The sequence below is a fragment of the Bidens hawaiensis genome, unplaced genomic scaffold (genome assembly GCF_021521415.1).
Source record: "Bidens hawaiensis isolate Kalapana, Puna unplaced genomic scaffold, B.hawaiensis_p1.1 tig00017952_1, whole genome shotgun sequence".
NCBI classification, from domain to species: Eukaryota; Viridiplantae; Streptophyta; class Magnoliopsida; order Asterales; family Asteraceae; genus Bidens; species Bidens hawaiensis.
The window spans coordinates 115,206-141,066 of NW_027492711.1; the positions used below are offsets into that span (position 1 = coordinate 115,206).

The window sequence follows — 25,861 nt, forward strand, 5'->3', positions numbered from 1 at the left end:
TTTTCATAGACTCACCTCACAATTGTTTTTCCTTTTCCTTGAAGGCTTGAAGAGTGGACTGTGGAAGACGAAGACCTAACGAGTAAATGACGAACACTCAAACAACAAATCAATAACAGAATGAAGGACAGAAGGTCTATGGTCGCCGGCCAAACATTAGGTATAAATCGCAGGTCGAAGTCCGATGGTCGGCACTCGTCAGTACATATTAATCGGTAAGTTCTCAATCAAACCTAATCTATATTAATTTGTTTATTATCATTTCAAAAAATGGGTCTTTTAATTCAAATGGGCTGAAAATAAATATATATACACATTTTTTTAAAAATTTGATGGGCCCTTAAAGATATGTAGGCCTGGGGCCTGTGCTCTCACTGCCCTGCCCATGGGCCGGGCCTGCTAAAATATAACACATCACCATAAAATTAATCATCTTTCAATCTTAACCATTAAAATTTAAAACACCTCATCTAATGGCCAATCACACTTTTTGAAATAACCTAAACCTATAAGTTATAACTTTTTTTTTTCTGTCCTTCGTAATATTTTTCGGGCTTTTATTTTAAAAAAAAAATGTAAAACAAACAAATGAAACAAATATTTATACAAAGCAAAAGCAATTTTACAAATATGTAACATAAGTCATCATATCATTTGCTAAAACATAAATATACCCCAGATACCTTCATCAAATAAAAAACTATAGCATCAAGAAAAGTATTCTTCTCCAACACATTTTCGATATCCAAACCCAAAGTTTGCTTCAATTCATTCCCATCCTCATGTTCGTGAATCCTTCAAATAAACTCAAGTTCATGTAACTTGCATTCATCAAGAAAAAATTCAATCAAGTCAAGTTCATCTTGATAAATCACGGAGAATATGATTAACCAAATGAGGTGAGATCAAGTCTATTATATATCTGCATGTTATATTTATATTTGATTATCATTTATTTATTTTGAACGGAAACTATATTATAACAAACTATCTAGTAAACAACTAGACAAGACGATACATCAATACAAATCTAAGCAAAAGGAAGAACGACACAAAGATAGACCAAACGAAACACGACAAGAAAGAAAAAAAGATATACATTCATTCATAATAGTTTTTGTAGTCAGTTTCTATATAAAAGATGTATGTTTTTGTGTTAGAGTGAAATTTGGTGGAGTGGAAGAGATACATGAAGGAGAGACTTCACATGTTAGAGACCAAAAATCACCAACTCAAAAGACTCGATCATTTAAAGGAGGTAATTTAGTAATTTAAAAAAAACATGAAAACTTCACCTTTTATCACATGGTTTCTGGTTTCGATTAGGAGTGTGCATGGTTCGGTTTTGCTCAGTTTTGGGCTAAAACCATACCAAAATCAAAAATCTTTCGGTTTCGTTTATGACATTTGCGCTTGAAAATTTTTGGTAGAAAAAAAATTTTGAGTTACATATTTGTTAAATTGTTATAAATTACTTAAAATATAAAATAAAAAAATGAAAATCTATAAATTATGCTCGATCGGTTCGGTTTTTATTACATGCAAATTTAAACCGAACTGTAAGTTGATTTTTACAAAAACATAAAACTAAACTGTCATTTTTTATTATTTTTTTTAAATCGTTCGGCTTCGGTTTCCGGTTTGGATTTGGTACGGCTTCGATCTTTTTGGTTTTTCGGTTTTGCCATGAGCGCTTGAAAACTTTGGCCCAAAAAAATTGAGTTACGTATATGTTAGATTGTTATAATTACTGAAAATAAAAAAAATGAAAATCTCTAAATTCGGTTCGGTTTGGTTATTTCAGTTTTTATTACCTGCAAATATTTATAAAACCTAAAACCAAACCATCGGTATATGTTTCGGTTCGGTTTTTTGAGTTTTGGATTTTCAGTTTCGGATGAGTTTGTTTACTGGCTTTGGCATTTTGCAGACAGCAGAAGGGGTCAAAACTGGCGCAGGGGGCAGTCTTCTCGTGAACTGACACACGATTATGATTATGATTCTGATTACATGGAGAGTGATGAGTTCCGGACTGCGGTTGCAGCGGCTGCATTTGCCGTTGATTCAGTTGAAGAACGAAGAAGAACAAGACGAAGACGTGATGGCGGTTTGAGTAAACCGAAGACAAAACAAGAAGATGGCGCGGTTTCTGCAACTGCAAGTAGAAGGATAAGAGAAAGGATGGCTTCATCTTCTGGCGCAAGCAATAAGACGAAGAATAAGGAAGATGATATGGTTCCCATATCAACTCCTAGTTTTCTCTCCAGGAAGTTCTCAGGTACAAGAATATATATTCGCAAACTTTTAATCATTAGCCGGTAAGATTTTCAACAAAGAAGATTCTGCCGATATTCAAACCAGAGATAGAATAATGTTTAAAAGGCAACCTTAGATAATAATATTCCATGTGGGCGCTACAAATCTATTTATTTATTTTTTTTAAATGTTACCCACTATATGGGCTTGGATGTTTTTTTCACTCTGTGTATCATTATTTAGTTTTGAATTTGGGTTGGATGACTACAGAATTACAAGAAAAGATGCCTCAAAGGGCTAATTCTCCAGCAAACACAAACACAGGATTCAAACCACAAAGCAGCTTGCCAAGTAGTAGCAATGATACAAAACCGACGAATTACACTACTACACAAACAGGTATTAGCGAAGTCAATAAAAGACGCTCAGAACTTAGACCGGAAGACATTAAGGCAGAGAGTTGGGAGAAAACGGAGATGGAAAGAATCAAAGAACGGTATAGTTAAAACAGATCTGGTTTTTGGTTATTCAACACACGGAAAATATTATTTACTAGTTTTTATCCTGATTATGGGACATTATCAGGTACGAGAGGTTAATGGTGAAAATACTCGAGTGGGAGAACGAAAAGAAAGCGAAAGCACATAAGAAGTTATCAAGACATAAGGTCTTGATCATGGTTTTATCATAAGGTGCCACTGAAAATCAGAAATAAATGATTGAAATTAACTTGTTGCAGGATGATGAGCCAGAGAAGAAACGAGCACGAGCTCTGCAAAATTACAACACTGACATAGAGATGATTGAGCAGATTGCGGAAGGAGCAAGATCACAAGCGGAGGAAAACCGAAGGAAGGAAGTGATTAAAGCAAAGAAGAAGGCGGATACGATTAGGCTAACCGGAGAAATTCCAAAGAAAACATGTTTATGCTTTTAATTAAGTATCCACCAAAATGATACATGATGATCAAGAACAACATATATATCTCTGAAGTGTGTGTGTATATGTATAGATACAATAATTAAATAACTATTATAATGCATTTTCTTGAATATTTTTATACATTTAACATCATGGCCGGCATGTGTTCGAATGTGGTGGTCAAATGGAGTTCCAACGGTTTTTGACACAATTGATGTTGGGGAGAAAATGTCTTATGCACGCTGAGATGATCAAGGAGAAGATGTTGCGGAAGAACACTGATCATGCATGTTTTAGTATGTGACAGACTGATGCCACGGTTTAGAAAATGAAAACGACACAGATGCAGCATCAGGTTGGCTTATAACACTAATTGCATAATTAACACATCTACTCATAATAATTAACTCAGAAGTTAACTTTAGCTTGATCGGATGATCGGGATTCCCCAACAATATCATGATCAATTCCTGCTAACCGAATTTCATATTACAAGTCTAAATTTAAACCACAAAATTAGAAGAATTAAAGAAAATAAAAAAGAAGAAAAATGTGTTGCATGATCATAATTAAATTCAATACATTATAAACAAACAACGTATATTATAACAATGACATACACATCTGAAACCTTTCTTGCAATAAAGAGATTACAAAAAAAATGATCTTAAGGTTATTTGTCATCATTCATCTGGTGGAGCAGTGGTGCTAGTTGTGGTGGTGGTTTCTGTGGTCTGGTTACCCGAAGCGTCGGTTTTAGTAACGGTGGTGGTGTGCGTTGTTTCATATTTATGGAGATAATCCCCCGCTTGGTCCGCAAGCTTCCCCAACCCTTGTGTCTCATCTATGATTCCATAACCAGCCGCAGCGTCAAGGACGTCTGCAGCCGCACCGGCTATCTTGCCCTTGTCGGTCTCTTGGCCAGTGAGGGCCTCAGCCATCACCTTGGCACTGGCCATAAGCTCGGAATTGGATGGTTTCGGGCTTTCCTTGTCGTCAGCCATTATCAAATTTTTAGATTTGTGTAGTGTGACAAAAAGGTTGATAAAAAATGAAGATTGATTAAATAGTGGTTGTGTTTGGTGTTAGAATGCGTGAGTTGAGCTATGTTTGAAACGTGTTGATAGTAGAATGCACATTAAAAAGTTTTACTACTGTGGAAAAATAAAATGAATGGTGATTGTATTGTTACCAAAATTGGAACTTGTCCTTGAAAGTCTATGAATTTAGTTGTTTTGAAAAATTTTATCTTATAGATATGACAAATCACCAAATTAGTCTCTTGACCAACAAAATTGCAATAGCACTCATTGATTTTACGTATTTTACTTAATGATTTTAGTTAATAAATAAAATCAATACACAACTAGTTTTATACCCGACCGATGAACACGTAGTTTAAAGTCATAATAACATAAGTATATTTTCTTGCATTCTAAATGAACACAATAATTGTTTGAGATCAACGTATAACTCTTTGAACATATCTGAATTGACATGTATTTGCTGTCAAGAAATACAATAATTCAACATATTGATGAGCAAAAGTTATGAAGAATTGTTAAAAGCGAAATTGTCAACAAATAAATAAGAGTTGAAAATGATGTTTTGCTTTGTTAGCTCATGATCGGCGTTGTGGTCTGAGCGGGTTTTTGATTAGCATCATCGCCATTGTGGTCTAGAAAACAACGTAAATCCAAAGCACTAATCATGTAGTCACGTGTCATGTCCTCCAACGCTAAATGTGTGTTTATGGGTGAATAAATGACAAGCTAGCTATTTTTTTTTTAAATAAATATTTCTTTCTGTTTTTAAAAGTCAAATGTTTTTTTTCCTTAATTATTGTATCATGTGGGGAAAGTGTCAAGCGGGGTTCACAAGTACACCTCGTGTGAAAACATTGTCATGTAGAATGAACTTATGATTAATAACTATTGCCTAGACTATAATTCAACCCAAGTTGAAAATAGGAAGTCAATTTTGAAAGGGGGAGTGAGTCATTTAACCGGTCAACATCAATAGAATATTTATTTGATGCCAAATTTCTATGCTAAATCATATCGACCTATCGACTTTCAATCATTAACTCGATGGAAATTTTAGCCAACTAGATTATGTTACTCGTCCTAAAATCGTAGGATTCAAAAAACGAATATATTATTTTGGCTTTCGACAAAATTATTTTGAACAAGTGGTATAATCTGACTGGCTAAAAATCCAGTTAAATTAATGATTAGAAGTCAGTAAATAAACAGGTTTTAGAAAGAGATCGGTCAAACGAACATTCTCTTGAAATTTGGTGGCGTTTATTTATTTAGGGATTAAAAGTAAAACTTAACCACTAGTTTATACAATTAATCTTTTAAACCCTCTGATTCACCAAACTTACATTTCCACCCCTTTCTTTTTGCTCAAGTTTTCCTTCCGTAACGCTAAAACCCTAACACCGGTTATTATTATTATTCCGATACTAAAAATGGAGATTGATCCACCACCGAACATCAAGGACGACGATCTGTTCAAAGCCGCCGATAACGGCGACGTGTCGTATTTGACATCGCTGAGTCAGCCGCAGTTGCTCCGCTGTCTCACTCTTCGTAACGAAGACGGCCGTTCGTTGCTTCATGTTTCCGTTTCGTCACGCCGCAATGAGGTCTTAATTTCTTATCAATTTGTAGGAAATTGAACGGCTGAATTTGGATTCTAGGTGTTTCATTTGAAGCAAAACTTGTTATTTAACTTCGAATTTCTCTTTTTTTTTTTAGGTTTGAACTTGAAATAAATAGTTAGGGTTTTGGGATGATGATAGATTGGCCATTTTATGTATTTCTTCATATGCTTGCCCACGGTTTGGTTTTATGTTTTTGAGAAAACCCAACTTATGGTTCGGTATTAGTTTAGCATGTAATAAAAACCGAACCCAACTTAAGAGTATGCTTGAGATTGAGTTTGAAAACAACTTATTGGCTTATTGCTTTATTTCAAAAAGCAATAAGTTAAAAAAGTGTTTGAAAACAACTTTAGCTTTTTTTAAAGGTTAAAAAGTTGCTTTCTAAAGGTTACAAATCCTGGCTTTTTCAAGAAGCCAATAAGTCAATAAGCTGTTTTCAAACTCAATCCCTTATAGGTTTTTAAGTTTTATTTTTATTAATTAATTTATATTTTTAATAAATATGTAACTCAAAATAGTTTAGACAAATTAACACAATGATTAGGCCCTATTCATTATTTTGGGCCGAAATCTTTTTCCGCTCAAAATTTTCAACCTCAAATGGCAAAACCGTAAAAACCGAGCACCGAACGGTCATCAAACATTTATAAACCAAAGTTTCAGTTTTAGCCCAAAACCGAAGTACCAAACCATGCACACCCCTAGATTTAGGATGAATGTGGTATATTACTTGAATACTACATGTGGAAGATAATTGGACAGCGTGTGCATTGTATGAATATCTTCATATGCTTATATTGATCTATGAAATTGAAATGAGAGGATTGATTAAATGTATTCTAGGGCTTTGCTGCTTGTTAGTTTTCCATGTAGATCTAATATCGCAGCGGCTATTGATGAACCAACGAAACTTTGGTTAAAGATGACGAATGCTGTGAATCTGTGAAGGCATTTTCAAATAATTTTGGAACATTAATTTTATTGATCAGGTGGTTAAGATACTTTCAGCTTTTGATCAATCGGTCAGTGGGATTAACAGTGCCGATGAAGAAGGCTGGGCGCCACTGCATTCTGCTGCAAGCAGTGGAAATGTTGAAATTATCAAGATTTTGCTAGACAGAGGTTTGATTATTTTTATACCCTGACTCGTGTAATAAGATTTTTGGCTGCATAGATGTTCATAATTTTCTGGTTATTACGTTGCTTAATTCAATATGTTATCTGCTAAAAGAAGAAGATTTTGATGAACAGGGGCGGATGTAAATTTGAAAAACAACGGTGGTAGAACTGCTCTGCACTATGCTGCCAGCAAGGGTTGGGTGAAAGTGGCTGAACTTTTGCTTTCTAATGGAGCAAAAATCAATGCAAAGGACAAGGTTTGTAACTTCATAATGATTTACAAGTTTTCAGTTCATCTTTCAAACAATAATCTTTCATTATCTCTTTGGTTCCTTATTGTTTGAAGTTCATTTTATATAGGTCGGATGCACACCGTTGCATCGTGCAGCAAGTACAGGAAACTCAGAGTTATGTGAACTTTTGATTGAGGAAGGTGCGGATATTGATGCTGTTGATAGAGCGGGACAAACTCCTATTATGACTGCAGTGATATGCCATAACAAAGAGGTATATGTTCATACACAGTTATACTTTTAATATAAATATCAGAATTCAGATAATTATGTTATCAAGTTGATTTCTTTGTGCTTGTTTGGTGACACAGGTAGCTCTTCTACTGATCAGACATGGTGCGGATGTTGACGTTGAAGACAAGGAAGGATACACTGTGCTTGGTAGAGCATCTGATGAATTCAGACCGATACTTATAGATGCTGCAAAGGCCATGCTTGAAGGATGAATGGTTTTTAGAACGACGTCTTTATAGGGAAAACACTTGTGAGCACATGGTACGCAATTCATGTTTAGAGCAAAACATTTCTATTTTTGTGTGTTTGTACTCTTAATTTTGGTGATTAGTATGTTAATCTGATTGTTTTTATTTTTATTTTATGGTTATATATATCTATTCAAAAAGGAAGTTCTATCTATTAACTTATTGTTATTGTTAATATGCTATAACTAGCAAATTTTAGCTGTAACTAGTGGGCTCACCCGCCGCGATGCGGCGTGGTTGGGTTGCCTAACAGGGTCCTGTGTGTTGTATTTAAAATGATGACAAACGCAATACCTACATAGATCTAATTTAGTGACATCCTAGATAATGTCCATTACAGTTAAGCTAATATGTGCTACATAGTGTTGTTAACAAACTACATTTGTGGTCTTAGATATGCTTATATTTGCTTCATAATACCCAACGTGCCCTTTATCATCTAGTAGGGGTACTTTTGGGTTTACACCGTAAATGCGAGGACATTTACAAAACATTATGATTTCGTCTCCTGCCAAAGTTATAGTCTTTCCATTGCATCTTTTGTTTCTTTGCTCATGGATCTGTAGCTTAAGAGATGTTATGGGATGATTCATTGGTAGGTGTACCCTTTTGCTGTAATCATGTCCTGAAAATTGTTATTTATGAGTTTGTTCAATGCTTCGTCAAAAAAACATTGCCTATATGTCTGTGGTGCCATTGGTGAGGGTGGGTTTGACACAATACCTGTTGTTCATATTAGAACTTGTATGAGTCGGTTATAAAGCTATTGATGACTAAGGTTAGAGTAAATGTTGTAATGTGTAATGCGAAATGTTTCTTACATGTACTTTGGATCGTTGTTGCATGGTCTTCACACACGAACTTTGTTGTGGAAATCTTTTGCAAATGCAATTTCTTGGTACATACGGAACAGGTGACGAAGTACCAATTGCGATCCGCCTGGATTTTTTTATGCATGTCAAGCATGTGTAGCGGTTCTGTATGATAGTTGAATACGATAAGTTCTTTAAAACAAATATTTTTAATTAAGTCACTCTGTAAGTCGTCAGCTATAGTATTTTTGTCTTAATCTCTTGGTTTTGTTTTTCTTATTAATTACTCACTCAAATTTAATTGTTATATTTGATATCTAAAAGACCATACTTACAAATTATTTTGTTGAAAAACAATATGTGATAAATTATGGTCATATAAAATCAGTTTATAGGCTACATAATATAATGTAAACTTGTTTGATTTATTAAATAATAGTTTGGATAGAAGTATTAATTTTATTTTGTGGGCTTACAGAGGATTTGGAAATAAATTAAAATAATAATATGTTGTTTAGCAAGTGAGTTGTAATGGCATAGTTTCAGTTAAATAATATTGTTTAAGCAGTGAGAAAAACGACTACGGGTTGAAGTCTTACCGATCTTTGATAAGGATTTTACCAAGTAACATCAGCACCATAGTAGCACCAAGGTATTGCATATGGAATTTATACCTACAAATCTACAATAACCATTTTTAATACCAAAAAAAATACGGATTAGTTAGGAAAAAAGTCATTACCTTATAAACAGAAACATGTAAGCTCTAATTTAAAAATTATATAAATGCACATAGACTTGAAAAATGGAATTTCTCACATAATCAAATCTTTCATTCATGCTAACAAATTCAAAGCACACATACATTTGGTTAAATTCGGCAAACACACACATACCTCATTCAGAAACCATATATCCATATATTCTGAATTAATTTAGAAATTAAAAAACTTTTTTAATTATTGACTTCGAGTTTTACGGTTAATATTGGATGTGTATTGCAACAAGAAGATGAAGATAGGGATATGGTGATACTTGCAATAGCTAGTGATGATGTGGAAGTTGTGGAACATGCTACTTGGAAGGTATTAAAAATTTCCGCTGGGATTCAAGGAAACACATTAAGAAACTCAAAACTGCATATGTTCACACCAAATTGATAACCCATATGCATTTGTTACACCAAATTTATCATTTGCTTAGTACTAAGTGGGACCGAAACTCATTACTGGGTCAAAATGGGTAACTTTGTGTTAAAAGAATTGTAAATTTACTCAAAACTTATATTATATGACACATGCTACATGTCTTCTATTTTAAACACAAACCTATCCTCTTCAAACATCAAAAGGCCACAAAAATATCCAACTTTTTCAAAATGTGTAACTAAAGGATTCGGTGTACAAATTCCAGCAATCAAGGCCGATGTCTTTGATTCCCAACTCACAGAAGTCATGTTTTGTCCTCATCAAATAGCAAAATCCCACAAAACACAACTGTAATGCCTACTTCACCCGAAAATATATAAATTTAAATTTATATGCATACAAATACATTTTGTGTATGAACTACTTATTGATAAACCATATAGAAAACACAAACTTTCATATCATATGTTGAGAATGTGCAAGAATTTCTTTCTCAAAGATAGCCATTTCTTCTTCTTTCAGTTGAACCATTGCTTCAATACCATCTCCAGAGGGAGTATCCACCAACTGAATGACGTTTCCGTCCGAGACTCCACTTTGGGCTATCACCCGTACGGGTTTTCCCCACCCAAAATCGACTTGGTAGTATGGAAACCGACACAAGCTCGAAAAAGTATATGTTCGACTTTGATCATCCGCTACCGTTGAAAATTTGTTTAAAAGTATTTCTCCAAGTTCTTCCACATCTCTAATTTCTTTAATTTCCATGATCGCTGTCCTCAACTTAGCTATAACCTCAGCCAAGTTCATCTCACCATAATCTGCCTTCACTGCTACGTCCGCCATTGTGCATATATTGCCAGCTGCTATTTCAGGACGGTTTTCTTCGATTATTTTTTTCCTCATGTTCACCACATGACACATGTTTGCTGGTTGTGGGGAACCTGATAATGCTGTGGCGGCATCCACTGCGGATTTGAAGATTAGAGATGAGAGTGTTTCGACCCTTGTAGGATTCACCAACGACACGTTAGCCAACTTGTTCTTGAGCTCATTCAGTTTTGAGTTTGGGAACTCGAATGTCCTTCTTGCATACTTAACCCTGCCTGCTGCCTTAAAATCATACTCTGGTACTTTAATGTTATGTTTAGAAGCTGATAACCAAAAAGTTGGTTTCTTAGGGGATCCACCACGTGCGACAGTGGCCTAGTGGTTGAAAAAGTTAGCCATTGTGAATCCATCACCGAGCTTATGCGGAATGGACAAGCCCAGTGCGGCTGCACCACACTTGAAATGGTTCAGTCGGACCTCGGCCAAATTAGGATTCTCACCTATTGCATAATTAGGAATGAGTTGGTCTAAGATACTTTCGTCGAGATCTCTCTTGAAAATGAAGTCGCTGAGTCTGCTATCATTAGAGACTTCCAAGAACTCGACGCCTTGGTCACTACAGTCGATTATAGGCATCGAAGGCGCTAGAAACCGGCCAGCGAATGGATAGTATGATGATAAGGTCTGCGATAACGACTTCTTTAGGATGTTGACGTCACCGACGACGGTGTCGTTTTTGTAGAAGAATAATAATCGTATCATGGAATTTGGAGCCATCTGATCAGGTAATGAAAGATGATGAGTTCTGAGGTGTGGAGGTGTTGGAGAAGATGGTTTGATAGTTTCTTGAGATACAATAGTATGAAGTTGCCTTGATCTTAAACATCTTAGAAGCCTTGTCGTGATCATGGTCATTATGGATGACAATATTACTAGTAATATGAATTTAAGATGTATGGATGCACCTATGTGCACTTCTTTTTATAATGCCTCTCATGGTTTTATATTAATTAAGTAATTTAATGGATCGTCCAAAGTATGATTTCTTTTAAGACTGGTCATTATTGTGAGGGGTTTCGAAGCCCCTCCCCAGTGTCACGTCAGTGCCACGTGTGCACTGAGGGCTTCAAAGCCCCACCCCAAAGATACCCCTCAATGGTGTGGGGGCTTCGAAGCCCCTTAATTTTTTATTTTTTCATTTTAATAAACTAACAAATTTATTAAATACAATAATTATTAAATACAAACTACGTTAAAATTAAAAATATATACATTAAAAAATCAACTAATTTTAGTCGTCGTTGTCGGCATCGCCGTTTTGTTGTTTGTTTCTCCAAATATGTTCAACCAAATCCGCTCGAAGACTGAAATTCGTTTCTTTTTTTCGTGTTCTTAATCAAATAGCAAATCTCTCATCTTCGTTTAGTGTTGTCATTGGATCCGGCGCATCGTCGTACTCGCCTTGACATATTGCTCTACCCGAGTCCTCCAGTATCATATTATGCAAGATAATACAAGTGTACATTACATTTCTTAACTTATCCATGTGCAGAATACGAGCCGGATGTCTAATTATAGACCAACGTTTCTTTAATACCCCGAATGCCCTTTCGATGTCCTTCCTGGCCGACTCGTGTTTTTTCTTTTACTATTTTCGTTTATCATCAGTCGGGCACGTAAAGCTATGAACCAACGTTGCCCAATCCGGATAAATGCCATAGACTAAATAATATCCGTATTCGTAGTTGACACCATTAGTGGAAAATGAGGTGTCGGGTCCAACCCCGTTTACGAGACGGTCGAAAAGAGGAGACACATTTATCACAACTATATCATTGTTTGCACCGGGCATCTCAAAGAAAGCATGTCATATCCAAAGATCAAATGATGCAACAGCCTCAAGGATAACTGTTGGTCCATCATGATCACCCCGATGATATTGACCTTGCCAAGCAACTGGGCAAGCTTCCCAAGCCCAATGTGTGCAATCAAGACTACCAAGCATCCCAGGAAAACCGTGCCTCTGTTCATGCACCTCGTATATTTTTTGTATGTCGGCTTGAGTCGGTTTCCTCAAATATATTTTTTATGATATAGTTGAGGAATACCTAATATTAAATTTTTAATATCAGTTTATTAACTTTGCATTTAAAATGAGAGGATTTATAAATACATATTAAAAAATGATAATACTCACATTCGCAGAACGTGTGAAGGGCTTCACGAGCCATTGTCTCCGACATTTGTAAATACTCTTCCATGGCGTCGCTCGTGGTCCCGTATGCGAGTTGACGAATCGCCGCCGTGCATTTTTGCAACGGAGAATAACCAGGCTTACCTCTCGCATCATCCCGTTGTTGGAAAAAATCATAATCGCGTTCTAAATCACCAACAATTCGTAAAAAAAGTTGGCGAGTCATCCGAAAATGCCGCCGGAATTGTTCCGCATCAAAAGTCGCGTCCGGCGAAAAATAATCTTGCATCAACCTTTCATTAGCACCGACACGATCCTGTTGTCGATGAGGACGTCTTGTTAACGGTTGTGAGCTTTCGCAATGCTCGACTAAGACTCGGGCAGCATCTAGAATAGCACTACATATTACCTCATCCCCTGAATCAGATTCTGAAATAACGTCGGGATCAAGGTAGTAGTCGGGTTTCGAAGATGAATCGGAAGACATTTTTGGGAGAAAATTATAAAAATTGGGATGATATGGTTTAGTTTGATATATATATATATTTCAAACGGTCAAAGAGCCGTTGGAAAGGGGAAGGGGCCCACAAAATTGAGCTTCCGCGCCGGTCGTTTGAACAACCTTTCCATCGGCGCCCCTGGTTGGACGGAGCCCCACAATGGTGTTTGGAGCCCACCCAGGGCAGGCCCGTATGTAGAAGAAGCTCAAGCTAGGGCTTTGGGCCCCCAAATTTTTGAAGCCCCAATTTATAAAATATACATATATATATATTGTTACTTTAAATAAATACTGAGAATCAGAAATACCATTGGGTTACTCTAATGTAGTGGTAAAATCCCTTGTATTAGAGGACTCGGTATCAAAACACATCTCCACTAAAATTTTTTTCTTTTCCTTTTTTTAGATCTTACCCTTGAATCTCATCACTGAATTTCTTTTTTCTTTTTCTTTTCTTTTTTTCTTACCCATCGAATCCCATCTCCACTTATTTTTTTTTTCTTTTTATCTTACCCTAAAGATGGATATAGTAGTTTCTATAATCCAAAACTAAAAAGAAATTCAATATTTTCTGAATCTCGATTGCAATTGTTTTTTTCCTTTTTCAAAATAAAGGATTGATTTAATAATATATAACACTTTATGTTATTGTTTATAACGATTATTATAATAACTTAAGCATACACATTAGTTTTCAAATGCGATAAAAAAAAATTTCGACTTTACAAGACTAAATACAATGTCTATTTCTTTCAAAACTAAGATTGTACATACGTATGTTGAAAATGTCCAATGTGTATGATGTTGTACGTGCACATATGTTTTTGAATACCGTCAAATCAAGTTACCTTAATGTAGTGTTTCAATAAATTTATGTTTTGGTTGGTTTCTTTTAACAATCAAATCTAAAGAAAAATGAAAACGAATCCGTTTTTATATGTAACTTATTTATTTTATAAAAACCGAATCCATAATGAATTAAAAAAAAATGAAAATTATAAACCATTTTTTTTTCTAAAAGGCCTCAAATTTTTTGTTCGCTTTGGGCCACCAAAATGGTTGGGCCGCCACTGAGCCCACCACGCCCAAAATAGAGGGCCAACGGCGCTCCATAGCGAAGAGTCAAAATAGGTAGCAGTTAGCAATTGACAATCAACGTTAATGCGCTCATGGGGTTGTTAACTGGAATAAGTGGGCGTATAATTATTTATTCTACATGTGCCTATTTGATTAGTAAAAAATAACCAAATCAGTTAATTAATTGTAGGGTAAAGCTAACATACAAATAGAGTAACTGTTCGAAGCGTACGATCTAAACCAAATTGGAGCGGTGATATTTTTGTAAATAAGTGGAAATCATGTTTCTAGTTACATGATGGCTAAAAAAACACATAGTGTAATTTAATTACATCATAGTTTTTTACAAGTAATGTATTTTAATTACACTATATAATTTACAAATAGAGTAATTTTTATTACTCTATTTGTAAATTATGAAGTGTAATTAAATTACACTACATGTTTAACTATATTAATTATTTTGTAAGTATAGAAATTGTTGAATATGCTTTTTCTTTCTCAAATAGTATGCTTTAAAATCACTCCTAATTTGTCTTTACAACTTCACACTCAGTATCTATTTGATTGATTAAGTATAATTGATTGTTAAATCTGATTTGCAACGCTCAATTGAACGCTCTTACTCTCAAATGGCTTCCATTCCAAATTCCAGTTACAATCATAGAGCTTTAATGGCGTAACCAAAAGCTCCACTCTCGATTACTCAAACGCTTGTCTTCATCCGACGAATAATCAGGCTACTTTCTACACACAAAACCGGTATTTATAATTAAGGGACGAATAAACGCTTTCTGGTTTATTGAATTCGCTTGTAACGATGGAGGTAGGAGATGAGGGAAGGATATTTGTAATTGGGCGTATATCTCGGGTTTCCTTTGATTCGTACGTTAGTACCAACTTTAAATTTGTATTTGATTCAAACCCATTAATTGTATGTACTTGTATCCAATTGCTAAGCATAATAAATATATATGAGTTAGGCTAAACCTACACCTTTTCTAAACTTTTAATTCCTTTGACAAGTTTATTTGATATATTATCATCCAATATTTTTTTTCCATTTTATAGTTTCCTTTTAATATTTCACCTTTTGAAATATAAAAACTGTTTTTGTGTTATGACTTAAGAATACAAATTATCACATTTGCGAATTTTTTTCTAATATAAACACGATATCCATATTGAAAATACTAGTTATTATATAACATTTATTAACAAACAATATGAAATTTGTTTTAAAAAGTGAAAACTATCTCTAAAAACTATTAAAAATTAATACTCTCTTAAAAACCGATTATAGAAAAAAAATAATTGTTTTTTAAATAGTAAAAAAATGTTTATTTTAAATAAGAAATTTGTTTTTATCATATAACAAATAACAAATCTGTAAAAAATATGTTTTAAAACAATAATAATAACAAAATCAAAAAATAAAATTAAATCTAAAAGGTTTAAATATAAAAGTTAAAATGGGAGTATTTACTAAAAAGAGATAAAGATGGTACGTTTAGAAGCACTCATTAAATATACATCAAGTTGTTTTTGCTTGATACTAGACGTGTTATGTATGCTGTTTTTGCTAACGCCTCAATATTTCAGTGTATTAATTAAGTAATTTATCGACCATCCCATAAGTATGATTTCCTTATAAATAGGTACTGATTTCCTTATACATAGGTAGCAATTAATTAAGTCAAATTGGATTTTATTTATTTATTTTTTTAAAGGTCAATTTAGTAAATTGAGTTTTATTAATCTCACCTTTTTTGTGTTGACCGATAATAATTTCATTTTGTGAAATTGTTGCCACCGGTTTCACCTTTTACACTTTTGTTTTCATTCAGCCCCGTTAAAAATAACTTAACACTGTTAAGTTTTTTTTTCCGGATTTCACACAGATTTTCTAGGGTTTTTGATCACAAGGATGATACAAGCAGATTTATGTAAAACTTACCTCGAAAAAGTACTTCAAACGACGAAATGGTGCTTCAATTCAGGCGTTTAAACTTTCAGTTAACAAAAATTAAACCCTTTAGAGTATCATTTGGAGGCAAGTTTTAAATCAATCTACTCGTATCATCATTTAAATCAAAAGCCCTAAAAATCAATGTGAAATCCAATAAAAACTTAACGATAGTTTATTTTAACGGGGTTCAATGAAAAAAAATGTGAAAAGTGAAACTAATGACATCGATTTTTAAATATGAGAATACCACAGGCCAATCTAAAAAATGCAGGATTAATAAAAGGGAAAATTTCCCATGATATCCATTTTAAAATATGGTATTCCAAATTTGTCCACCATTTACAAAGAATTCTCAAAATGTCAATTACAAAAAAAGCGAAACGACTTTTTAATCATTCAAGATGATTAGTTCGTATAGCCAATAAAAAACGAACACATGCCCATAAAGCTGACGCGACGACTGGTTCGTGAAGCCAATTTAAGCGCCAACAAAGCAGTCAGCCCGACGACTACATTCATGTCTATGTCGGGCGACTAGATCATGAACATGCTGACTAGATTGGGGAAACGCCAACTAGATCACGTTGTTATAAACCTAGGGCGACTAGTAAGACATGTGGGATGGCTAAATCATATCAAATAAATATTGGAAAAACCGTTATAAAAAAATAGGGCCGACTAGATCGTGAACATGCCGACTAGATCATGAACGAATGCTGACTAGATCACGTTATTAAAAAACCAGGCCGACTAGAAAGTTAAAAACAATAACAGCCCGACTAGATCATGAAAACACCGACTAGCTCGTAAAACACCGACTAGATCATGAAAGCCCAATTAGATCGTGAAAACGCCGACTAGGTCGTGAAAATGCCGACTAGATCATGAAGTTTTCAAAAATGTCTACAATTATTGAACGAATTTTATAGATACGTTTATATTTTAATATTAAATTCACAAAAAAAGTTAACAAACAAAGTTATATGATTAATATCATTGAATTAATTGTTACAAATATACTGATTACAATATCAAAATTTTAAAATAAAATGCATGATATTTAAATAAGTCGATGTGCGTGATTGGAACCAGCGACTAGATGTGTCGCTTTCTCTACATCCTCGACTTTGGCGACATACACATCATAATGTTGAGTGTTCAAGGTTCCGATTGGGTCGTCTCTCTAAATATCCAGCATGACCCCCCCCCCCCCCCCCCCGACGAAACCTTCCTGGTGAAATATGGTGGATGGAGCGAAGGCTGTGGTAGCTGGAGTAGTGTGATATGGAGTACACCCCCACTTTCACACTTATTGCTTACATCTTAATTCCGGGGCCACCTATTCTTGCAATGGAGACGGACCATACTGATATATGTTGGTTTTGGGTTTGGACGTGGTTTTGTTTCGTTTTGTTACAAATCCTGAAGAAATTTTGCAAGGGTATTGGGGAAGTGTTTGGGTAAATTTTGGTGGTTCATATTATCTATCCCGGTTCTTGCCTATTTATAGTATAAAATGTTAGTATTTTATATTTTTTAAAATGATTTTTTTTTTACTATACACCGGTGACTAAAACCATTTACAAACTAGTTGGGCCGGTTGTGGTTTAACATTCTAATCGGGTGTTTATGATATTCTTGTCGGCCAGGTTTTTTAATAACTTGATATCGTTAGCAATCGTTCATGATCTAGTCGACATGTTTACGATCTAGTCGGCCCTATTTTATATGACATTTTTTTCCAATCTTCATTTAATATGATCTACTCGTCCCACATGTCTTACTGGTCGGCCCGGGTTTTTAACAACATGATCTAGTCGGTTGTGATATAGTCGGCGTTTTCACGACCTAGTAAGCCCGGCGTAGACATGAATGCAGTCGTCGGGCCGACTGCTTTGTTGTCGCTTAGATTGGCTTCACGGACCACTCGCCGCGTCAACTTTATGGACATATATTTGTATTCTATGGGTTATACAAACTAGTCGTCATGAATAATTATAAAGTCGTCTCTTCTTTTTTGTAATGGATATTTTAAAAATTCTTTGTAAAAGGTGGAAAATTTTGAAAAACCATTTTTTAAAGTAGATATTATGGGAATTTTCCCTTAATAAAATCTAATATGTCATTAATAAACAATTACATTTATTAGCAGGTGGGTTGGTGATGGAATTGAATACATTGGTGTATAATTATTTATTCCACATGTGCTTATTTTATTATTGCAAAATAACTAAATCAACAAGTTGTATCTAGTTGTATCCAATTGCTAAACGAATTCAAGTACCTGTGAATTTGTTTTTAAGTTGTTTTTATGAATTGATGTTTAATTTGAAAGATAAGAATGTTTGATTGAGAAAAGATTATGAATTGTTATGAAAGTTTTAATATTCCGCGTAAAGTTTAAATGAACTCTAATATTTAGAACCGTGTTTATGAGTAAATCCAACGTCCAACTTGAGGCACCGGTAATGGGGCCTTACACAGTGACATTGCTTCATTATTGTATACCGATGGTAACCCATTCTCGATTTAAAATTCAAATATATTTGATAATATAAAACGACTATATCTGTAATACATTTTTTTACATAATATAAAGAGACTTACTTATCTTTTTTTATTTGTATTAAAGTATTCATTGTAATATATACATTAATTTATCACGTGTAATGCACGAGTTTCTAAAGCTAGTTATAATAATACGAGGGGTTTACCCTAAATATTATGTGTTCGTTTTTGTTTCTATTATTAATTCGTTCTTGAATTTCTACTAAAAAAATTCATTTTCTAACTAAACAGAATGGTATTTATAGTTTATACAAGTAGTTCACATATGATTCTAAATTTAAAGTGCTTTCCCTGTACATATTTAGTTGCAAAATCTTATTTTATAATATGATATACGAAACAATGAGTCTTCAGATGCCAGCCTCTTATTCTTTTGCCATGTGTACCGCTCAAGCTAGTTGTCTCATTCTACTCACCTGCGTGCATACTTAAAGTCAGCTACGCTGAGTGAGTTCTAGTTAATCATACAACATACTACACATTCATAATTACATACTTTCGTACATACTTTATACTTTCGTTTACAATATACTTACTTAACTTTATACTTTATTTCTTTTATATTTATACATTACGTTTTAAAGGGCATTATGCCCTATAACATTCGTATAATTTATTAGGGTATGCAACCCTGCAACCTTCGCATATATTGTTAGGGTATGCAACCCTGTAACCTTCGCATATATTATTAGGGCAACCATGTAACCTTCGCATATATTATTAGGGTATGCAACCCTGTAACCTTCGCATATATTATTAGGGTATGAAACCCCGTAACCTTCGCATATATTATTAGGGTATGAAACCCCGTAACCTTCGCATATATTATTAGGGTATGCAACCTCGTAACCTTCGCATATATTATTAGGGTATGCAACCCTGCAACCTTCTACACATCCTATAACCATCCATAACCTCCTATACATACTTTCCTTAACAATACGTGCAATATCCGAAGATCGTTCACGTACTATCAAGCATTCATTCATAATAAAAGCATACATACTTTCCTTAACAATACGTGCAAAATCCGAAGATCGTTCATGTACTATCCAACATTCATTCATAATATAAACAAAACTATCACATTTATCATCAAGACATACACTTACCATTTAAGGTAAGTGTATTAACATTCACATTGAGTATGCACACAGCCCCAAAAACATAACAAGGAAACGGGGCTAGAAACTCATCTGGATTCTGTTACATTCTCCGTTAATCGTTATTCCTCTCTTTAACTGGGCTCTGCTAACTGTATATTAATCATGTGCATCAATACTTGTCCTAATCACATTATTCATATTTCAGCCCAAAAATGGCTAAGTCTGGTATATTCTAATGGCTCTATAAAAGCATGGCCTTTTTATTGGAATATATTTTACTTAGAATATAATTTTACCCTCAACACTAATACAATGTGTTCCTTTCTTTCTTTTTGTAATTGAATACTTAACACTCGCTTAATCTTTCTTTCTGCTTTTCTGTATTCGAATGGAGGTTACAATTTGTATTCTAACCATATGGGATTCAAGGACATGTAAGTACTCAAATACACAACGTACGCGGACTGGTGTATTCGAATACATTATTGCATTCGAGTATGCCATGTATGCGAAGAAGTATAATGTATTCGAGTTCTTATATGTATTCGAATATGCATATGCAATCTAACATGTCCCTTGTATACGAGTTTACGTAATGTAATCGAGTTACACATGTAATCGAATCAGTGTATTGCAATCAAATATATACATGTAATCGATCATAAGCATTGTAATTGATTCATACATGTAATAAAAAATATGTGTATTCGAACCCTTTAATTGTAATCGAGTTATGCATGTATTCGACGTGCATATTGTATTCGAGTAGGCCATATGTAATCGAACGTAGGCATTGTATTCGAGTAAGCCTTATGTAATCGAACGTAGGCATTATATTCGAGTAAGCCCTATGTAATCGAAAATACTCATTGTATGCGAGTCCAGATTGTATTCGGGTATTTGTATGTATTCGAACCATAATGAAATCGGATATAACATTGTATGCGAATGTAACCATTGTAATCGGACATAACCATTGTAATTGAACGGGATGATCCTGTTCGTTCCTTATATTACCCTTATCAAAGAGTATTTTATCATTTTTCACTTATATTATGGTATTATATTAACCCTTAAACCTGTCCGTTTCCATTTTTGTTTAAGGTCTATCCCGTTCACCCATAAAGCTTGAACCTTTATGGGTTTAAAACATTCGAAGGCTAGATCTAGGGTTTTCTTTATGAGCCTTAACCATATCCGGGCTCATCTAGTCCATTTTATCATCAAGTTTGCAACTTTATGAACCATCTACACCCGATCTACTCTAAGGTTAAGTTTCACGGCAAACCGTTCATAAAAACAATACCTATATATGTAAAGGACATACCTTTATGCGTTTTTAGGCTACGAGTTAGCTTGGTTATGAACTTTCAGGTTGTATCTTGCTCTTATAATCAAGATTTATCAAGATTCAAGCTTGATTTGGTCTTGGATCTTCCTTCCTTGGTCGCGGCTAGGTGTAGGGGTGTTTGTGTGTGTGTTTTAGAGTGTGTAGGGAATAAGAAAGATAGAAATGAGGGTTTTAGGGTTTTAGGGAGGTTTAAGGGAGTATTTATACCCTCTTAAGCCCATGGACCTAAGGCCCATCCCATCCCTTACTCCATCTTTCTCTACCCAAGTCCATACTCTTTATTTTATTTAATCTTAATTAATATTAACACACCTTCAACAAACATAATTCCTTTTATTTATTAATATAAATTTTAGGATGTTACAAGTCTTCCCTTCTTAAAGAGGTTTCGTCCCCGAAACCTAACTATTACTAAAACAAATCTGGGTAAAACTTGCGCATCTCTTCCTCAACTTCCCAAGTAGCGTTTGATCTCTTGCGATGCTTCCATATCACCTTCACTAAGGGTATAACCTTGTGACGAAGTTGCTTTTCCTTGCGGTAAACTATCTTTATAGGTTGCTCAATGTAGTTCAGCTGTTCATCAACCTCGATATCTACCAATGGAACATGAGATGTGTCATCAGCTAGATATTTCCTCAGATGAGAAACATGGAAGGTTGAATGAATTCCTTCTAATTCCTCGGGTAAATCTAGCTTATAAGCCACTTCACCCACACGATTTAAATCTTAAACGGTTCAATGTACCTCGGACTCAACTTTCTCCTCTTCCTAAAACGGATATTTCCTTTGCAAGGCGAGACCTTGATCATCACATTGTCACCAACGTTAAACTCAATCGGTCGTTGCCGCTTATCAGCATACGACTTCTGACGGTCTTTTGCAGCTTTCATCCTTGTCTTGATCTGATCAAACTTTGAGAGGTTTCTTGCACAGCCTCTAGACTTCCCATCTCCTTCTGACCAATGTCTCCCCAACATATAGGAGTTGTACAATGTCTACCATACAACATCTCAAACGGTGGCATACCAATACTTGAATGGTAGCTGTTGTTATAAGAGAACTCTGCTAGATGCAGATGATCATCTCAACTTCCTCCAAAGTCTAGGACACAAGCACGTAGCATATCCTCAAGGATTTGGATCATCCTTTCAGACTGTCCATCTGTTTGAGGATGATACGCCATACCGATGTTCAATCTTGTTCCCATGGCTTCGTGGAACTTCATCCAGAATCTCGAAGTAAATCGAGTATCTCTATCAGACACAATTGATAGTGGCACTCCGTGCTTAGTCACAACCTCTTTGATGAACAAACTCGCTAATGTTTCAGATGAGATACCCTCTCGTATTGGCAGAAAGTGAGCACTCTTTGTTAAACGGTCCACAATCACCCAGATGGTATCATGATGCTTAGTTGTACGAGGTAGCTTAGTTATGAAATCCATGGTGATGTGTTCCCATTTCCACTCAGGTATCTCCAAAGGCTGCATTTCCCAATAAGGCTTATGATGCTCCGCTTTAACTTGTAAACAAGTTAAGCACTTACTAACGTAATCTACCACATCATTTTTCATTCCTGGCCATTAATAGTCTCTTTTCTAATCCTGATACATCTTGGTGGATACTGGATGAATCGAGTATCTCGACTTGTGAGCTTCATCTAAGATTCGACCTCTAAGATCCCCATGGCGTGGAATCCACATACGGTCAAACCTAGCTTAAGACCATTAATGTTTTCCATCAGTTCGTCTTGTTGCCCTACAATTCTTTCCTTCTTCATTAGTCCATCATCTTCCAGCACCTCAGACTGTACCTTGATGATTTCTTCAAAGAGATCCGAGCTAACAATCAACTTATACGACTTCACTGTTGCAGTGAATTCTTCATTCTTGCGGCTTAGCGCATCAGCGACCACATTAGCTTTTCCAGGATATTACTTGATATCGTAGTCGTAGTCCTTTATAAATTCTAACCATCTTCTCTGTCTCATGTTCAGATATTTCTGCTCGAAGAAGTACTTTAAACTTTTATGATATGTGTAAATAGTACACTTTATACCATACAGGTAATGTCTCCATATATTGAGAGCATGCACTACATCTGCTAGCTCTAAGTCATGTGTCGGATAAGTAATTTCGTGAACTTTCAACTGTCTAGATGTATAAGCTATAACCTTTCCTCATTGCATCAACACGCAACCTAACCCACGATGTGAAGCATCAGTACAAACAACCAAATCCTTGTCACCATCAGGTAGAGCAAGGATTGGAGCTTGCACGAGTCTTCTCTTTAATTCCTCAAAAGCTTCTTATTGGAACTTACCCCAACTGAATACTACAGACCTTCGGGTCATACCGGTCAACGATGCAGCTATCTTGGAGAAGGCTTCGATGAATCTCCTACAATAGCCAGCCAACCATAAGAAGCTTCGTATATTAGTCGGGTTCTGCGGAGTCTTCCAATTCGTTATCGCTTCAATCTTAGCTGGGTCCACGGTAATCCCTTCAGGATTGATCACGGGACCTAGAAACTGTACTTCTCGCAACCAGAATGCGCATTTCGAAAACTTAGCATACAACTTTTCTTCCTTCAAAACCCCAATACTTCCCTTAGATGTTCATCATAATTAGACTTGCTATTTGAATAAATTAATATATCATCAATGAAAACGATAACTGACTTATCCAACATCAGCCGACACACCCTATTCATCATGTCCATGAATGCTGCGGGCACATTTTTCAGACCGAATGACATTACGAAGAACTCGTAGTGTCTGTACTACGTCCGAAACGCTGTTTTAGGGATGTCTTCCTCTTTCACCTTTAGCTGATGATAGCCTGATCTAAGATCTATTCGGGAGAACCAACTCGAACCTTGCCGTTGGTCAAACAAATCATTAAACCATGGCAACAGATATCTATTCTTCATAGTGAGCTTGTTCAACTCACGATAGTCAATGAACATTCTCATACTCCCATCCTTTTTCTTAACAAAAAACACCGGTGCGCCCCACGAGGAAACACCTGGTCTTATAAAACCTTTGTCGAGGAGTTCTTGTAGTTGGGAAATCAGTTCTATCATCTCAGACGGCGCCATGCGGTAAGGTGCTTTCGCAATGGGCTGGGCTCCTGGTATTAAATATATCTGGAATTCTATCTCTCACTCCGGTGGCAACCCCGAAAGATCCTCAGGGTATAATTTTGGGTAGTCGCACACGATTGGAACATCTTTCATTTCTTTCGTCTCGGTCGTAGCCTTGACAACATACGCTAGGTAGGCACCACACCCTCGCCTTAACAATCCTTCGTCTTTTATCGAAATGACATTAAGCCCTGAACTTTCTTTATCACCATAAACCGTCACCGCACTACCATCCAAGGACTTTAACCTTATTATCCTACTCTTACACACTATCTGAGCTTCAAACTCAGATAACCAATCCATTCACAAAACTACATCGAATCCTCCTAAGGTCATCACATACAGGGTAACAGGGAACTCACGTCCCTCCAGTTCTATCTTACAGTCCTTAACCATTTTCATAATTTTAACCGAGGTGTCACTAGCAGTTTCTACTATAAACGTTTCAGGCACTCGGCAACATTTCATTTTAGCTAATTTACTAAATTTCGTAGCTACAAAACTTTTATTTGCACCCGAATCAAACAATACTGAAGCAGAAATACCGTTTACTAGAAACGTACCTGTCACGACATCTGGGATCTGCTTGGCCTGTTCTTGAGTCAACATGTATTCACTGGTCTTTGGTCTTGATGGTTCAACATCCTTCTTTCCGCTTCCTCCAACTTCAGTACATTCCCTGGCCATGTGACCCGTTTTACCACACCGGAAACATGCTGGTTTCTCACTGCACTCATGAGCATAGTGCCCTACCTTCCCGTACTAATAACACGCGTTTGATCCAACTATGAACTCTCCCCCATGAGCCTTTCCACATTTGCGATATACATCGGTCCCCACACCCCACTTGCACTCACCACCGTGCATCTTGCCACATGTCTTACACGATCTTTTCTCCCACACCTTCTACTTCTTATCCCTAGGGTTCCACAATTGAATATCGGGTTGTTTGACAGGAGTGACCCATTTCTTGTCTTTCCTTTCTTCTATCCCCACATCGTCCATAACCTGGTCATCATAAACCATCTCTGCGAGTTCGACAGCAGAGTCAAAAGTAGCAGGTTTATTTGCCCTAACTAGCGTGCAGACACTCTGCGGCAGTCCTCTTACATAGCACTTGATCCTCTTGGCCTCGGTGTTAACCATAACAGGCACCAACCTAGACATCCGGTTGAATTCGGTAGTATACTCACGGTGTGTCATCTTTCCTGCCTTCATGTTCTAAAACTTCATCAGCCCTTTCAAGCTCAGCATCAGCACAGAATCGTTTCATGACCATCTCCTTCAGGTCATCCCATTTCAAGGCCTTAATCTCATCCTGATTCTTCCTCTGTTCAACCGACTCCCATTGATTCATCACCAATTGATTGGGTAGCATAACCCACAACTTGGTCGGGACGGCACTCGCTAATTCGGA

General features: G+C 35.7%; 4 protein-coding genes across 4 annotated transcripts; 2 read left to right on the top strand and 2 right to left on the bottom strand.

The window, feature by feature from the left end:
• Nucleotides 1–1,164: 1,164 nt before the first annotated feature.
• Nucleotides 1,165–3,193, top strand: LOC143555071 (uncharacterized). Its single transcript, XM_077044702.1, has 5 exons — nucleotides 1,165–1,258; nucleotides 1,931–2,278; nucleotides 2,527–2,752; nucleotides 2,842–2,923; nucleotides 2,996–3,193. Exons 2-5 carry the CDS (start codon nucleotides 2,011–2,013, stop codon nucleotides 3,191–3,193), a joined length of 774 nt encoding a protein of 257 aa, XP_076900817.1. The 5' UTR covers nucleotides 1,165–1,258; nucleotides 1,931–2,010.
• A 2,441-nt stretch (nucleotides 3,194–5,634) lies between these two features.
• LOC143555072 (uncharacterized) lies at nucleotides 5,635–7,777 on the top strand. The gene is made up of 5 exons (XM_077044703.1): nucleotides 5,635–5,831; nucleotides 6,839–6,971; nucleotides 7,101–7,225; nucleotides 7,329–7,475; nucleotides 7,573–7,777. The coding sequence occupies exons 1-5, from the start codon at nucleotides 5,655–5,657 to the stop codon at nucleotides 7,705–7,707; spliced, it is 717 nt and encodes a 238-aa protein (XP_076900818.1). The 5' UTR covers nucleotides 5,635–5,654; the 3' UTR covers nucleotides 7,708–7,777.
• Nucleotides 7,778–10,159: 2,382 nt separating this feature from the next.
• Nucleotides 10,160–10,627, bottom strand: LOC143555077 (acyltransferase Pun1-like). Its single transcript, XM_077044710.1, has one exon. It carries the CDS (start codon nucleotides 10,625–10,627, stop codon nucleotides 10,160–10,162), a length of 468 nt encoding a protein of 155 aa, XP_076900825.1.
• Nucleotides 10,628–10,909: 282 nt separating this feature from the next.
• LOC143555078 (epi-neemfruitin B synthase L1AT-like) lies at nucleotides 10,910–11,449 on the bottom strand. Its single transcript, XM_077044711.1, has one exon. It carries the CDS (start codon nucleotides 11,447–11,449, stop codon nucleotides 10,910–10,912), a length of 540 nt encoding a protein of 179 aa, XP_076900826.1.
• Nucleotides 11,450–25,861: the final 14,412 nt, after the last annotated feature.

Excerpts from the sequence above, each read along its gene's own strand:
- LOC143555071 (XM_077044702.1), top strand. The coding sequence starts at position 2,011 with ATGGAGAGTGATGAGTTCCGGACTGCGGTTGCAGCGGCTGCATTTGCC. Across the intron at positions 2,753-2,841 it reads ATGGAAAGAATCAAAGAACG|GTACGAGAGGTTAATGGTGA; the intron begins GTATAGTTAAAA and ends GGACATTATCAG. Across the intron at positions 2,924-2,995 it reads AGAAGTTATCAAGACATAAG|GATGATGAGCCAGAGAAGAA; the intron begins GTCTTGATCATG and ends AACTTGTTGCAG.
- LOC143555072 (XM_077044703.1), top strand. The coding sequence starts at position 5,655 with ATGGAGATTGATCCACCACCGAACATCAAGGACGACGATCTGTTCAAA. Across the intron at positions 5,832-6,838 it reads TTTCGTCACGCCGCAATGAG|GTGGTTAAGATACTTTCAGC; the intron begins GTCTTAATTTCT and ends TTTATTGATCAG. Across the intron at positions 6,972-7,100 it reads CAAGATTTTGCTAGACAGAG|GGGCGGATGTAAATTTGAAA; the intron begins GTTTGATTATTT and ends TTTGATGAACAG.
- LOC143555077 (XM_077044710.1), bottom strand. The coding sequence starts at position 10,627 with ATGTGTCATGTGGTGAACATGAGGAAAAAAATAATCGAAGAAAACCGT.
- LOC143555078 (XM_077044711.1), bottom strand. The coding sequence starts at position 11,449 with ATGACCATGATCACGACAAGGCTTCTAAGATGTTTAAGATCAAGGCAA.